Below are 16,856 nucleotides of genomic sequence, written 5' to 3' on the forward strand. Positions count from 1 at the left end.
CCAAACAGGCTTTGGTTTCACGGATGTGTTGATTAATCCACAAGTGGCTGTGCAAACCTATTTCAGCCCATGGAATGCTTGTGAACTCTTCACTGCCACTATTGCTGAATATTTGTGTGGTGAGGTTAGTCACAGAGTTGCATGGTATTGTTTCCACTTCCCAATTTGAGGGTTGCCAGGCCTGCTAAGAATTTTTAAGCTGGCCAGGGGAACACGGCCATTGTGAATAATGATGCACACACCCTCATGTGCAAGTATGCCTGATGCTTTCAGTTTCCACAGGCTTCCTTGAGGACAATGTTTTGCTCATGCAAATGTGTGCAAAAAGTGACCGAAGAAGGTGGTGGTGCCCGGGAGGTGATGTGTGTGTTCTGCCTGATTGTCTGAGGACGCGCTGCAGTGTTCGCTTGCTGCCTGGGCGCAGGGTCGGTCAATTCTAAGAGATTGATTGCAAAGGTAAACCATTCAGCTATGGAGCACGACGGTTCGTGCAGGGTTGGAAATGGAATTCTGGCACTGCATTGTGAGCCCTGCAGAGAGGTCGCATCCAGGGAGCCGCTTCCCTTCTCTGTATTTTTGACATTTTGCTTGTCATGTTAGTTGGTTCAGAGAAAACAAACAAAGAGCAGCAAGGAAGATTCAGTCCTGCAGCTACGTGGCGTGCCAGGCCTGCCGTAACCTGTGGAGGGATGCTGGGGATATGGCAGAAAACACTAAGTCAGCAGCAAGCAGGGGCTGTGCTGAGAATTCATTCCAGGTGGGCAAAGGAATCCAGTTCCAGTCCCTAGTCTATGTCCAGATGAATTGCAGGACAAGAGCCCCACTTCGTGTCCCACACTGGTGCAGATCCTGCTAGCTAAACTGTTTGAGCTGTGATGGTCACATGTAAACTATGGCCTGGATAACTTGCGTCCATGGGAAATGGGTTCTGCCCGTATTTCCCCACACCTCAGCCACTACACCGGTATTTCTTTGTATTACTGTAGCACCTAGGAGCCCCAGTGATGGGGCAGGACCCCATTACGCTAGGTGCTGTGCAAACAGAACAGAAAGATGTTGTCTACCCCTGAGAGCTTCGAGTAGGCATCATGGCAAAGGAAAGCTGGGAGCGGGATCTGAAGGAAGAGAAGGGATCACTTCTGCAGATGTTTACAGTGAGCTCCTCCCAGATGTGGGCACAGCAGGGGGGAAAGCATAAAGGGCTTGTTTGAACATGTAACCCGTGAGTGATGGAGGCTGGGTTCATGGCTTGGCTGGAGGTGAGCCTTGTCATGATGAGAGGTTGTGTGGGGATAGTCTGTGGAGGTGCTTGGAAGTGAAAACAAGTAGCTCCTGTCTGATGCAGTGGAGAAGGGGGAGCCCACGGAGGGATGCAGAGAGAGGATGACGTGGTCAAAGCTGCAGGCTAGGAGAAGGATCCTTGCAGCAGCGTTCTGAACGGGGATGAGTGGGCATCATTGGTCAAGGCTGGAGAGAAGGCTGTTGCAGTGGGTGAGATGCAAGATAAGAACCTGGGTGAGGGTTTTAGCTGTGCGGATGGCTAGGAAAGGCGTAGCTTAGACATAGCGTGGATGTGAGGACCTAGAGAAAAGGCCCTGGCAAAGATGACACCCATGTTACAGGCAGGGTTGTGGTGTTGTCCACGGTGATTGAGCAAGACAGAATGGGGAGGGCTTGGAGGAGATGAAGAGCTGTTTCAGCCATATTGGGCAGCTAAACATCCCTGAGGAGCCATCAGAGACAGGCTGCGATGGCAGTTTGATCAGAAGGAGCCAGGTCTGGAGAAGAGAGGTAGGGCTGGGAGCTGTCAGCGTAGAGATGGGAGCTGAATTTGTGTGTGGATGAGATGACCCATGTCCCTAGCTGAGTCAGGATGTCCCTTGGGGCTGGGTGGCCGGGGGGTTGCTGAATCTGTGGTGCCTTAAATCCCGGCTCTCTGGGAGATGTGATGCCCTGGCGCCTCTTCTCCCGCTCATTGTGGGGAAGTAGCAGCCACCCCCCGGTTCAGGTTGCAGTGGAGTTTCTGTCAGCACCCCCCAAGTTGGCTCCTTTCTGAAACTCACAAACAAAGGAGCACTGGGCTTGATTTTCAAAGTACCTGCGTAACTTAGAATCCACATCCCAATCTCAGAAGTGACGTGGGCACTGAAAGGCCTAGCCGCCATTAAAGCCAATGAGATGTAGGTGTTGCAGTGCCCAAGTCTCTTTGGAAACAGGCCTTACACACCTGAATCACTTAGGTGCTTTTGGAAATGTCGCCTGTTGGCCTCACAGCTGGGAGATTGGTCTGTGGCTGTGGCAGGATCAGGGCAGGTTTCGGGCAGCCTAAAGATAGAGGAGTTGGTCAGAGTTCAAAACTACTTCTGGTTTTTTTTGCTACTTGGTAGCAAAAAGCCCCATGAGAAGGCGGCTCCCTGGTCTGTGCCCGCTGGGACCAAGCACCCAGCCCGAGGCAATCAGGGACTAGGCACTCACTGCCCAAGTTATGAAATGGGAGCGTCATCCCAGGCAGCAGGAGCTGGTGGTGTTGGCAGGACTGGAAGCAGGAGTCAGCCCTGCATGGGGGCACCACTGAAATTAGCAAAGGAAAAGGCCCATTTGGTTCCTGACCCTGCCAGTGCAGGAGGATCCCTGACTATACCAGGGGACTGCATTGTCCAGCCTAGTTTGAACTGTCCCAAGCATTGAAGCTCCTGGAAAGACTGCCCCTCGGCCGGGTAGGACTTCTCCAATATTTGGCCTAAATTTCCTTTTAGTTCCACCCTCCTGACCCACCCCAAATAACTTCTCTCTAATTCTCTGGCTCGCACCTTCCAGCATGTGCAGCCTGTTCCCATGTCCCCACCTAGCTGTGGGTCCTCCAAGCTTGTATTGCCTGTACACACAAACAGCTAAGCATGCACACTCTGCCTGGCGGGGATATCTAGTAGCCAAGAAAGAACAAATACAAAGTTTCCAGAAGAGTGATTGAGAGCTCAGTGTGTGTGTCACCCTTCCTGCACCCCCTCCCAACTGGCTGTTGTCTCACTTTTAAAGGGAAATGACACTAAAAAGTACACGTGCCCCGTGAAAGGATCTGAATCTGCATCGCTTAACCTACACCCATTTATCAGTCCCTCTGGATCTCAGTCACATGTGAGTGATGTGCTCCATGCCCATCCTCTACATCTCTGCTATGAAAGTGATTGACAGATACAGAGCTGTCAAGGTCCATGCCCCTCTCTTCTCACTGCACAGAGCAGAGCGGGAAGCAGATTACCCCAAATGAAAGTGGGGGGAGGGGAAGGGGAACCTTTTTACTGGGTGCAACCAAACCCCAGGTCTGACTCTGGCTGCAGCAAGCTGGAATCCTGACCCAACTCAGCACCCCTCCAAGGGAGGCTTTTGAGCTGTGTGTTTGGATTCGGTCTCTTCTCTACTAATGAGCCGCAGCTGGTGCTCAGATCCTGGCCCAGGGCTTGGACCTAGACCTAGCTGCTGTTGGATGTAGCTGTTTGTTTTGCTGGGAGCTTGAGCTGGGGTTCCCCAGCTCTTCCAGCAAGAAGACTCCAGGCTCGTTCCTGATACCCCCACCCCCACCCCAAGCTGAGGGGCTGTAGGAGGCGAAAGTGCAAAGAGAGATTGGGAATGGGCTCTGGGCCTGGCCTAGAGTGACTGGCTGGCTTCCACTGGAGGGCTGTTCTGAGCTCTGTGGGAGCTGCGCTGGAGCAGTCTCCAGCCATACCTCATGCCGGCACTAATCAGGTTCTTTGGGGGTAGCATCAACAGAGAGACCAAGGACTGAACGAGCTCCAGAGCCGGGACTCCTACTTCCCCAGGCGTGATTCCTCAGCAGAAAAGCCATGGAGGGAGGCAGAGTGTGCCCTGCCTGTGCTGTCCCTGCGCTAGGGATTCACAGGCCTTCCTTCTCCAGGGCTGGTAGTCTGGCTCCCTCCCCAGTGCTCAGTGCCCCTTGCAATGCAGTCACTCTGGGGTGAGGGGCCTGCAGGCTGGGTGCTGCTGGTAGGGAGCCAGCTGAACACCCTGTCTGGCTGTCTGGGGGGTGGCAAATGGGCCATGTGATGTGGGGCTAATGAAGAGTGAGGGCTTGGTTCACTGCCCCACAGAGCTCTGGGTCTTTCTCCTCTGAGAGCTGCACGCTTCTCCAACCGCTTCCTCCCTCGGCTGGATTACACCTAGGACAGGGCCATTTGGGTCATGGCCCTGCGTTTGCAGCATGCCTTTGGAGTGACTGGAGGGGGGCTGGGACTGCCACCCTGCGTGAAGGGACAGCCTGGCTGGCAGAGCCCCTGGGGTTCTCCCAAGTGGGCAAGTCGCCAGCACCAGCTGTGCTAAGGGTTCGACAGGTATCAACCCCCCAGCAGCATGCTCCAGGCAGAGGCCTAAGGCTTTGGCAGGTCTCTGAACTTCCCAACTCCAGAGCTGCATGGAGGTCGAAGGGTCGAAGGTGGTGCCTACATCTCTCTAGGGCAGGGGTGGCCAAGCTGTGGCTCTGGAGCCACATGCAGCTCTTCAGAAGTTAATATGCGGCTCCTTGTATAGGCACCGACTCTGGGGCTGGTAGCTACAGGCCCCAACGTGTGTGTGTGTGTGTGCGCGCGCTCACTGCTCAGCCCCAGGCTCTGCCACAGGCCCTACCCCCACTCCACCCTCTCCCCTGACCTGCTGTGCCCTTGCTCCTCCTCCCCAGAGCCCCCTGCATGCCACAGCTGATCGGGAGGTGGGGGAGGGAGCTGGAGGCACTGATCGAAGGGGCTGCGGGTGAGTGGGAGGCTCTGGGAGCAGGGTGGTGGGAGCTGCTGGGGGGCTGCTGATGTATTACTGTGGCTCTTTGGCAAATTGGTAAATTCTGGCTCCTTCTCAGGCTCAGGTTGGCCACCCTTGCTCTAGGGGCTGCCTCATGCTCTGCAGGCCAATAACCCATGGAGCAGGAGCCCTGAGCCAGCCTGGCCAAGCGAGCGCTGTGGTGCTCCCTGCTCCCTCCTGCGCCATGGACAGCCCGCAGGAGGTCAGGCATGTGCAGATAGGGTGGGACAAACTGGGGTGGCCAAAGGGGCTGAACCCCTCGGAAGGGAAGGGGTGGTTGAGCTGAAATGTGACTCCCCACATTGGAATCACATATGTCTGTGTGCCAGTCACATAGACACCTGACTGCTGCTCCCCACCCCATCCCCCGCGCACACAGTGCTGAGCAGCCTCCTCTCCCACTGACTTTTGGGATTGAGGGTGCTCAGCACCCAGCCCCTGCCTAGGGCACCATCGCTGTGGCAGCTGGGTGCAGACAAATGGCCTTGGGAGTCAGCAGGAGCATTTTGGGGCACTGGGAGGTCTCCAGTTCCAAGGGTTGGCATTAACCTGTGGCTCTGGGAGCTGGCAATGGGCTCCTTGGGGGAGAGCCACAGGTCAGGAAGCATTTCCCAGCAGCTGGGAGGGGGAGGGTAACAGTTACTCTGTGGAACTTTGACCTAGACTCAAGGAGGGAGTAAAGCATTTCCTGTATCCCCAACCAAACTCCTGCCGCATAAGACAGCACCCAGAGCCTGGTGCCTGAGTTGCAGGGAGTTGCCCCTCCATGCAAGAGTCCTGCTCCAGTCTTCTGAGAGTAGCGTGACCAGATAGCAAGTGTAAAATTGCCCTTTTTTTTTTTTGTGCGGGGAGGTAGGGGCGGGGAATTGCCTATATAAGACACAGCTTCTAATATTGGGACCTTTGGTCACTCTAAGCCCAGGGCTCCCTAACACAGCTCAGCTGACTCAAGTCCCACTAACCCTGCACTTAAACTGTGGTGCAGACTCACCCAAAGTGGCCACTGACTCTCCCACCTGGCTTTATAACCACCCCACCCATGCTGAGGGAGATAGTTGGGGTGGGGGGGTGCACATGGGAAACTGCCCCACATCACGGCACCACCCATTCCTGCTCTCTGCCACAGACTCCTCGGTGCCCTCCCCGCCTCCAGCTGCTGAAGACTGCAATCCCCGGCCAAATGCCCTTGTTGGGTCATGGCTGCTGGCGGGCAGCAGCCTGGGCGGGGTGGCTGCGTGGGGGCGGCATGGCAGGGGCCAGGGAGCTATTTACCCTGCTGGCGCATGCGGTGCCCAGCACTGAACGGAGCCCGCACGCTGCAGGGAACTGTCTGCGTGGTGAGTGGGGAGCGGAGCTACGTGGTCTGCAGGGCGGGGTGGTGCTGGGGCCCCCTCCAGCCACCCAGAGCCAGGTGGCAGCAGTTCCCCCAGTGGTGCTGCACCGCCGCTTCAGGGTGGGCTTCTTCCCCAGCTCGCAGCCGTGCTGGCTCACTGCACTTCCTGGGGTGGCGGGACCCGGGGCGGCGCTCTTCGGCGCTGTGTATCGTGCACGGGGCCCCGACCCTAAGAGCCAGAGCGACCTGCCGGGGGGTGAGGTGGGGAATTCTGGTGGTGCTTAACTGGGGCGGGTCCCGGGAAGCATCCAGCAGGTCCCTCTGGCTCCTAGGGGCGGGGGGCGGGGGAGGGAGAGGGCTCGCTGCCGGTGCCTGCAAGCCCCGCCCCTGCAGCTCTGATTGGGCAGGAGGGAGCCGGTGCAGCATGCGGAGACCCCCTCTGCCTCTGTGCCTAGGGGCCGCCAGCACTGCAGGCTCCTGCCGACGGGCGGATGCGCTGCCGGGAGCTTCCCCAGGAAGCGCCGTCACGCCAGCCCCTGGACTTTGGCGGTGATGGTGAGCGGTCCCCAATATCAGGACAAAGGGCGTCCTGACTGATGTGCAGTTGGGATGCGGGACAAATGTGTTAAAATCAGGACTGTCCCGATAATATCGGGACGTCTGGTCACCCTACCTGAGAGCATCTCTTCGCTGCAGAGCCTCAGGTGAGCTTGGAGCCATAGGACAGAGGAGGGAAAGGGGGGTTCCTGACTGAGGCACAAGTAGGGGTGTGAGGAGTCCTGGGTTCTAGTCCCAGTTCTGCCTGTGTGGCCTTGTGCAGGTCCCTGCCCCTCGGTGCCTCGGTTTCCCCATCTGCAACATGGGAACCATGTCCTGGGGCACGGTACTGTTTGACATGTGAACCCCTCTGCTGACATTGCTAGGGAAGTGCTGCAGCGGGGTGGTGCTGTCCATGGCGCAGGGGATCTCAGGGGCATGCTCCTTGTCCTGTGGGCACTGGCCCTGGGGGCAGCCCTGGGGTAAGCAGAGCAGGCTGCATCCCTGATCCTCTGCTGCGGGCTGGGCCAGCCCCTTAGTGCTGCTTCGGATGGGAGGTTTGATGTGGCTGTGGCAGGGGAACAGGTGAGGGGCAGCTCTGTGCTGTGGGTGGAGCTTCCCTGATTCCCAGTGGCTGGGCATCTGGCTATCAGAGTAGGACTGTGGTCAGGCTCAGCCTCGCGCAGCGGCTGGCTCCAGCTTGGGACCCTGGGAGGGGTTTCTCTGCCTGGAGATAACAACCCAAAGCAGGGTCCAGATGTGTCTGAGGAGGAAGGGCTGGGGGAGGGAGGGAGAGACTGCAAAGCAAGGCCCCTCCCCCAGCCTCCTGTGCACTTGGGAAGGAAGAGGGGATGGGGCCAGGACAATGGGCTGCAGGGAACTGACTCCAACAGCCGGTTCCTGGCCATTTCCTCCCTCTGTCGCTGGAGCAGGGCGGGGAGACAGAGGAAGTTCACCCCTCGAGGTGTTTATGACACAGGACCCAGTGGGCACCAGAGGCAAATGCCCTCGAGCCTGTGAGCGGAATCGTGGGGACCCCCAGCCAGAGGAGCCTTGGCTGCCGGGGACAGCTGGGGGACCCCCCCCTCCTCTCCGCGCCTGGCTGGAGCAAAGGCACTGTTTGGAAGCAGAGTTGACCCGAGTCGTGGGGTGTGGCCAGGGGTCTCCGGTGCAGACTCTTCTGTCGTGCTTGGTCGAATGTTCCTATAATCCCTGCTCTGCCGCAGGGGGTCAGCACTTTATGTGGAGTCATGGGCAGCTGTCGTGCGACCATGGACTGGTCCGAGTCGCTGGTCCTTTCCCGGCATAGGGCAGGTAGGATGGCATCGCGGTGAGCCCCATGCCACTGGGGTGGAGGCCAGCTCGGCGTTTGGTGAGGAGTACGGGCAGGGCACCAGAGAACCCTGGAGTGTTGGGGATGGTTTGGTTAGGTGCCAGTGATGAGCTTGGCACTGGACATGGCACATACAGGGGCATCTTGCTCTCCAGTGGGGCAGCATGGACTTGGGGCTCCTCCAAGGATTCTGGAGTAGACTCTGAATCTGGTGGGGCGTCCCCCTGTTTGGACTGGGCCCAGGGCAGAAATCACTGAACCTGGCCTGCATATTGGAGGCAGTTTCGAAGCCATCAGGCTGGTTCTGACCGCTGGTGTGGGGGATGCAGCACAGGGAGGCAGCTGTCTCTCTGCCTTTGCCAACAGCTTTTGGGGTTTGTGGCATGTCATTGGGTCCTAATCCAGGGGTTCCCTTGGCAGGGCAAGGGGGGCATTGGTGTGCACAAACCAGCCCCTCTCTATAAAGCTGTTCTGGGGGGTACTCAGAACTGGGCTGGAGTCCTGGGCAGGATGGTGCTCTGTGTGCTGAGGGCTGCACCTGGTGGTGAGTAGCTGGGATAGCGAGGTGAACTTGATGCCAGAGGCAGCTTTGGAGCCAAGCATGAACATCCAGGTCCGCAGCTGCACACACAGCACATCACCCCACTGCAGGGCAACAGGTAAATGAGACTGGAAGCCCCCACTCCTGGGGACACTGCGGAGCTACTGAGTAGACAGTAATAATGGCCCATTGCCTTGGGTGTTCTTCTCTCAGGGGAAGTGGGGAGAGTCCTGGATCCAGGTGCAGTGAGTGAGTCACACACCCAGAGTACAAACTGCCTCTGCTTCCTGCTGCCCCTCTAATCATGCCGAGACTCCATGAGCAGCCCTCACTTCACTGGCAGCCAGGGTGGGGAAGCCACCTGCCCTCAGCCTGGCTCACCTCCATCTCTCCAATGGGCTGCTGTCTCCAGAGTGGCCTCTGCACTGGGGGCTGTGGCCATGCTGACACACCATAACTTGTGTTCATTCTGCCCCACTGATTCTAGCGGGCAGGGACAGAGCCGGGATGTGGTGTGAGCAGCAAGCAAGTGCAGCGAAGCACCACTTGGAGAGTGTCCTGTCTGGCTGGGAACTGGCAGCTGCTCCCAGAGCCCCTTTCCTGCATATGCAATGGGAAAATCTCAGGGCCAGATGGTTGGTGGGGCGGGGAATAATACAGGCTGCTTAGAACCAGAGCTAGAAATGGGATGGTTGAACCCACCAGAGCCCAGCCAGGTCCATTCAGCTCCAGCATTGCCCTGTCAATGGGCAGTTGGTCTGGCTAGTTAGCTTTAGTTACTGTGGGTAGCACTGTGCTGTGGACACTCAGGATTTTGGATGTTCCAGCTAAATGAGGGTTCATATTTAGGGTCCAGCTGCTCTGGATTCTGTGGGGTGCTCCTTCATGTTCTGGTACAGGCCAGAGGCAGAACGTTGGGCTATGTAGACCAGGAATACGGTCTGACATGGCAGCTGGTGGGGTGCAGGGCGGATGGACCAGGGATCCAGTCTGATGTGGCAGCTGGTGGGCGGCAGAGCGGATGGACCAGGGGTCCGGTCTGACTGTGGCAGCTGGTGGGGTCCAGGGCAGACCACATGGAAGTCTGGTCACTTGGCAGGAGGCAGGTTTCCAGTCCAGCTGTGTCAGCAATTTGATCGGGAATTGTCGGAGCTGGCTACTGGGCTGGATGGGCCAGGGGTCTGATCTGTGCAGGAGCTGAGAGATCAGTGGGCATAGACTAGCAAATAGTGCTTCATGCAGCTGCTGAGGTGCATCCCCTGGGTTGTCCATTGTGCCTTGGGGATGTATTTGGCGCCCAGGGCTTGCACTGATGGATGGTGCAGGGTTCTCCAGCTGTGCTGCCCTCCGGCCCTGTGGAACTGTCCTCCTCAGCCAGGTGATGGGGCTGGTGCTTGGCTGTGCAGGCCAGCACTGCTGTAGTCCTTGCCCTGCTTTCTAGTGCTGCCCCCATGCCCCAGGATTGTAGCTCAGTGCTGCTTGCTGAACCTGGCCAGGAGCATGAGGTTTTTCCTTCTCCTTCAAGTGCCTGCTTGTGTTTCCCAGCCCCTTGGGATGTAATTACTCTGCTGCAGCTGTGAAAATGGCATGGAGCCCTGCCGAGCATGCATTTCCACTCATCTGCTAGCGCTACAGCAGGCTCACGGGTGGGGGTCTGAGAGCTCTGAATCAGGGACTGGCTCCCTCCTGCACTCATGGCTTGTGCCACTGCACTGTCAGTACTGTGTGGATGTGCAGTAAAGTACAGGGCAGCACTGTGACCAGGAGAGCAACAGTGACTGACTCAGGGACTCCTGTGTCCAGATGAATAGGAGCACAGACCCATGGTCTCCGCTGTGACCCATGGTCTGTGGGGCACGAGGAGGAGGGGGTTATGGAATGGAGGGGGATATGGAGCAGTCAGAGGGGATGGAGTGGGAGTCAGAGCTGAAATCGTGTTGGGAGGATCCAGAGCTGGGAGGCAAGAGAAGGAAGCTCTTAATAGCTATGGGACTGTGCCTCCTTGCTGCTGAGAGGAGGGTGGCGCTATTAGCATTGAGGGCACGTGAGCCAGGAGGTTCTTGGGACTCCGGGCTTCTGCCCTGAAACAGCTTACACAATAAACTGAAGAAAAGGGAGAATATGGCTCCATGAAAGAGACCCAAATGTCACTGAAAGGCAGGTACGTTCCTGCTGGGTATGTGGGATCTGCACTGGGGAGTGCAAGGGCTGAGCAAGGAGTTTCTGTGATCACCAGTGGCGGGGGTGCTTGTGTGATGGCCAGTTGGAAAGGTGTGTGTGCATTGTGAGTGGGGTGTTCTAGGCTGGGTGTTGTCTCACTTACCAGACTGGTGTATGTGTCTGAGGCACTGGCTGGCTGCCTGGCCCGTGGGAGGTAAATGCTGGGATCCCAGAGCACAGGGTTTGCAGCCCCTATGTCCTGGCTCTCCTCCTGGGCTGGGGTGGGAGTGCAGGGCTGTGTTATTTGGGGTGGGGAGGGGGTGTTGGGAAAGTGCAGGCAATAGAGCATCTGCCCTGGGTGCTCTGGATGACTGAGTGCTGGGCATTGCTAATGGCTTCCAGCCGATTGTCCTTACAGCTGGGTGCTAACTCTGCGTGCTCTTCCCCACAGGCCCCACTTCCCTTTCTGTTGGGTAATGGCAGTCTCTTCCTGTCCTGCACTGCTGGGCAGAGGTGCTGCATGCTGGTGACAGCCATTGCATCCCCCAGAGGCAGCTGCAGGGCTGGGGAGGGGAGGGAGGCAGGACATTCAGGCAGAGCCCTTTGCTATAGACTTGGGGATCAATGTTATTGCAGCAGCTGCATGCGGGGTCAGGTGTCTGCCCTGCCCTCCCAAGCTCTTTCTGATCCCACGTGTCGCATCCCTTGGTCCGATTGCCCAGCCTCATTCCTCTAACACACAACTTCTTTATGCTGCCCTTGGGGACAGAAGAACCTGCATTGCCGTGACAGTAGCAAGGTTTTTTTTTTGTTTTTTTTTTTCGCGGGGAAGCACCATCTTCCTGGAGTCTCGGGTTCCCTGCAGCGTGTTAGCAGTCCAGGGGCTGCAGCTCCCCTAGTCAGCCACAGCCAGCATCTCTGCAAGGGCAGAGCTCAGCAGTGACTGTGGTCACAGCCCTTCTTTGGGGGACCCTTCCTTCGTGGCAGGGCAGATACAGTGCTGCCCATCAGAGCAGCTGTCCAGTGATGGGGGTGCACCCCCATCGTGCCCACACACTGCCCTGCCAGTGCACCTCAGCCATGACTGGAGGCATCTCTAGGGGGAGAGGGGAGTCCAGCCTCTGCCAAGACTGACAAAACAGCCAGTGGTGGTTTTGTGCCAGGGACACCTGCCATCTAGGATCTGTACTGAGACCTCCCATCCCACAGGGCACTGGGATCCTGAACAGTGACTCCAGCCTGGGCTCCATGCCATACATCCAGCCCCTCACCCAAGTCCCTGCCCATGAGCCTGGTCTCCAGCATGGCAGTACAGGGCCTGTGCTGCCGCTAGGCCATGAGGCTGGCGTGTGGCCCATGCCCGACACATCTGTCATCCTCCCCCATTCCATCATGACAGGAGAAGCCAGGCTTTCACTGCTGGCTGGTTTGGTACTGGCATGGTGGGGTACATGCCGCTTGGGAACTGGGAAGTGCAGCCTGTGGGCAGCTCCCACGTCCTCTCCTTCCCCTGTCCGCTCTCTATGGACAGGTTGACAAGCAGCCCTTTTGGCTGCTCCCTCCCCACTAGCATGCTTCCACTTTCCTCTACACCAGAGGTTCTCAAACTGGGGATCAGGGGTCACGAGGTTATTACATTGGGGGCCATGAGCTGTCAGCCTCCACCCCAAACCCCACTTCGCCTCCAGCATTTATAATGGTGTTGAAAAACACTTTTTAATATATTTATTTATAAGGGGGGGGTCACACTCAGAGGCTTGCTGTGTGAAAGGGGTCACCAGTACAAAAGTTAGAGAACCACTGCTCTACACAAAGCTATTTGGGGATTCTGTGCATGGGAGAGACTCTTCTGTCTTCTCTGTGCACTTGAGACACAGACAGCATTGCTGGCCACTGAGGAGGGGGTGCAAAGGGGAGATCTAGGAAGAGCCTCCTCCCTGCAATAATAAACCCAGGCCTAGGACAGAGAGGCCTGGCTGGGACAGCCTGAGTCGCTCTGTGCTGTGTGACCATGAAAGCATGATGCGGTGAGTTAGAAACACAACAGCTGTCTTTTTATTACGTGCTACAAGCAACTGAGGCCTGGTCTCTGTGCAGAGTTGCACCAGTTTCCCAATGAACTGGTTTTTATACAAAGCAATCAAGTGAAGCTAAGCCTGGGAGGACATGTTATCCCCCTACCCCCAAAGAGTTGTTCTGTATCCCTTACAAGGGACTGGCTGCAGTGGGACAGGTACCTTCCCTGCGCACGGAAAAGGGGGCTGCTTGGCGCTGGAGATACGAGGGTGACCTGTCCTGCCTTGCCTGTTTCTGCTGGAGCTGTCCTTGGAGGATCAGGGGTCTGAGGCAGTGCTTTCCTTGCTGTCCAAGGGCTGTGGGGTGGAATCTGTCCTGAAGAGCTTTTCTCCCAAGAGAGGAGTTGTAGGCAACAAACCTGCTAATAATAAAACAAACCGCTTGAAGCAGCCTGAATAAAACTACTCCCCCTCTGCAGTGCTCAGTGAGATCCTGCAGCTCTCTGGTTGTCCACAGGGTCCTTCAGCAAAGACCTGGTTTTTCTTATGTAAAATCAGGTTGAAAAACAGTCAGGCCTAAAGCCTCCAGGAGTTAAAAGGGCACAGATCTTGTTCTTTTCATTTCCTAATGATCCTTCAAGCCTTGGGTCTGTGGACCCAGGAGTAGCAGGAGAGGGTACAGGAGATGAGTGGCTCAATTTGATTTTACCGTCTTGGGGGATTGCAGCACCTGGTACCTGCCCAGGGGACAGGAGAGGATGAGAACCAGGGCACAAAGAAGTGGGAGCTCCCTGCATACACAACCTCCCTTTGCACTCGGAATGAGAGCGGCACAGAACTGCCCCATCCCAGCACTGGTAATACCCAGTGTGCAACTTGGTCTTGCCCGATACTTGTGCACTGCGGTGCCATCAGCAGCCCTGCACCTGGCTATTCCGGTTCTGGCTGGACGTGGGACAGAATCAGGCCCCTTCCTCATAGCTTTTGGCCATTGCTCCCTTGAAGGGGCTGAATGAGGTAATTTGATTAATGGCTGCAGTACTAGGTCAGGATGCATGCCACTTCCATTTCACACAGCAAGAGCACAAGACATGCTGGGCATAATCCTATGCCATTGGCTGACTGGGCCAGCTGCTCAGATGGGGTGAAGCCATGGGGATGTGCTGACGTCAGTGGATCAATGGCAGTTCACCCCAGTCAGGGTCTGCTTCTGTGGCTCCAGACTCAGATAAGCCAACTGTGGCATTTCAGTTAGCTACAGGGACTCTTAACAGGATCTGAGCAACAGGCAAATTAATGCCCAACTTGTTAGCGTAAGTAGAGGGAGGGGTGTTCCCAAGCTGCACCCAGCCCACTCCCTGCCTAGGCTCAGCCCCCTACCAGCTCGAGCTGCTAAGTGCTTCATACTCTACCTACAACACTCCCCTTAAAGGGGCAGTGACCATACAGCCACCAATGTTGCCTGCTCCCCACCCAGCAGCACATCCTCACTGCACATCACTCCTGTTATGGGCTAAGGTGCACTAATTTGCCTATGGCCAAACCGGTTGTGGCTGGCTTCTGGCCTACAGGATGAGGCTTCTGGTTGAAAGTTGTTCAGATCTAGGGGTGAGGTCTGGCTAAGGTTGCCAAATGTCTAATCATACAAACCCAAATACCCTTGCCCCACCCCTGCCCCTTTTCTGAGTCCCCGCCCTATTCACTCCATCCCCGCTCCCTCCATCGCTCACGCCCCCCCACCCTCACTCACTTTCACCAGGCTGGGGCAGGAGGTCGGAGTGCGGGCTCTGGGAGGAAGTTTGCATGCAGGAGGGGGCTCAGGGCTGTGGCAGGAGATTGGGGTGTGGAAGGGGGTTTGGGGTGCTGGCTCTGGGAAGGGGCTCAGGGCAATGTCAGGGGGTTGGAGTGCAGGAGGGGGTGCAGGGTGCAGGCTCCGGCTGGGAGGTGCATACCTCGGTCAGCTCCCGGTCGGCGGTGCAGCAGGGCTAAGGCAGGCTCCCTGCCTGCCTGCCTGCCTGCCTGCCTTGGCCCCATGCCACTCCCAGAAGCAGCTGTGGCCCCTCGGAGAGGGGCCAGGGAGGCGCTGCATGCTGCAGTTGCCGGCCAATGGAAGCTGTGGAGTCAACGCTCGGGGGGAGGACAGCGCATGGAGACCCCCTATTACCTCCCCCCGCAGGGGCCACAGAGACAAGCCAGCTGCTTACGGGAGTGGGGCAGGGCAGTCAGGGAGCCTGCCTTAGCCCCGCTGCGCTGCCAGACATTTAGTGGCTTAAAATCTCCCGGTTTGGCTTCATTAACCTCCGGGAGATAGAGCCCGATTCCAGGAGACTCCTGGCGAAACTGGGAGGGTTGGCCACCCTAGCTCTGGCTCATTTATAGAGATAAGGGTCATTGGTAAAGTCTGGGCTGAAGGTCAAACATGGGAGGTCTCTGGAGCTGGGGTTTTGCTGGGCCAATCTGTGGTGGAAACACCTGGGCTGGGGAGAGCCTCTAGTTCCCAAAGTATGCCAGGCTGCTTATCTACATACGGATCCCTGAAAGTGGGGTCAGCTTACAGCTATTTTCTGCCAAGCGGGGATGTCAGTGGTGGAAGCAGGCAGGGGTGTGCTGAGTTCTTTCCTACACTGTGCTGTGTAAGCACCCAGAGAGGATGGCATTGTGGTTAAAGTACTCTGATACTGGCTCTGATACTGATTTGTTTGTGGCCTTCGGCAGGTCCTAGCACCGTCTCATGCCTCAGTTTCCCCACCTGTAAAATACAGCATGCGCTGGGACATTACAGGGCTCATTGAGGACTAATGTTTGTGAAGCATGAGGATGGTACCGTTTGGAGCACAATTCAAATGCCTAGAAGTAAAATACTGGTTTCCTCGTGTTGGCTTCCAGTTTCTTACTGGGGTGGGTGCAGGGTCCAGCAGCCCAGGTTGCAGGGCAGGCAGAGAGAAGACTGTTTGTGGCTTGCTGTCCCACACATCCCTCATACTGGAGCGAATCACCCGGCCTGGCATGTGAACAGAATCTGGAGTCCCATTTCCTCTGCTCTCCAGATTCGGGAGGGTGGGTGTGAGAAAGTGCATGACTTCACCTCCTTCCCCTCCCCCCAGGGAGCAGGGGGAGCGGAGCTGCAGGAGAGGTTTGGACAATGTCAGAAGGCAGTGCTCTGAGTCAGGCCAGTGCTGTGCTCCCTAATCCAACTGCTGAGCAGAGAGTGGTGGAAGAAGTGCTCACAGCAGGCAGCCAGGGGCCCAGTGAGGATGGTGGGGCTTTGCCACAGTCCACACAGGCCTGTGAACTTTGCCAGGTGTTACATTTTATAAAAATACCGCATTTGACGAGGAGGACAACCAGATTTCCTCTCTGTAATGGTGACCATGGAGTGTCTGGAGCTCTACAGAATGGACGATTTTGAGACCTGAGCAGGATCTGGGTCCGTTAAAAGAGCTGCCTCATGTGAAGCACCCCCAGGATGGAAACCTGACCTGGTCTGTTCCGATTTCCTGACTTCCAGACAGGAATGAATTAATTCTCCTGACTCCATGAGGTAGGACGGAATCACAAACACCATGTTACAGGTGGAGAAACTGGGGCACTGAGTGGGCAAGGGACTCCCCCAAGATCACCCAGGGAGTCAGTGGTGAAGCTGCAGATAGAATTTGGGCCTCCTGATTCACTCATTCCAGCTCTAACCAGGAGACCCCACTCCTCTCCCACAGCTAGGGATAGAACCCAGGAGTCCTGACTCCCAGCTCTCCTGGCTCTAACCACTAGACCCCCCTTCCTGTTAAAGAAATCAATCTTTATTGTCTCCTTTATGATGATCTCCTCTCCCACCCTTCATACCCCGCACTGCACCTCCCCTGGGCAGTCGCCCAGCTGGCCTGCTTGGGGCCGTACCCAGCTGCACTGTGCTGTGTGGTCTCTAGAACTGTATCCCAGCAGGCTCCCAGCTCCTTGACTGGCAGTGCCTCTTTGGCTGTCGCTGTTTTCACCTTTTATGGCTGTTCTGTCCCTGAGAAAGTGACAGTGCTCTCATTGCCATGGTGACCGCTCCTGAGTACTGGGGATCAGGGGAGCCTCCAGGCATCCATTGCTCCTTCCAGGGCTCTGGGAAGGAAGGCTGAGCTGGTGCAG

General features: G+C 56.9%; 1 protein-coding gene across 4 annotated transcripts in view; it reads left to right on the forward strand.

Moving 5' to 3' along the window:
* Nucleotides 1-16,856, forward strand: part of NHSL2 (NHS like 2) — a 175,333-nt gene that overhangs the window by 97,342 nt on the left and 61,135 nt on the right. Inside the window, exon 1 of one of the 4 annotated variants that reach the window (XM_039488720.1) lies at nucleotides 7,836-7,990. The exons of the other annotated variants lie outside the window; for them this stretch is intronic. Coding sequence (XP_039344654.1) covers nucleotides 7,927-7,990 — 64 coding nt within the window. The 5' untranslated portion in view covers nucleotides 7,836-7,926. Of the gene's footprint in view, nucleotides 1-7,835; nucleotides 7,991-16,856 lie in introns of those variants that run through there. 4 annotated transcript variants of the gene reach the window in all.

The sequence above is a fragment of the Mauremys reevesii genome, linkage group 9, assembly GCF_016161935.1.
Source record: "Mauremys reevesii isolate NIE-2019 linkage group 9, ASM1616193v1, whole genome shotgun sequence".
NCBI classification, from domain to species: Eukaryota; Metazoa; Chordata; order Testudines; family Geoemydidae; genus Mauremys; species Mauremys reevesii.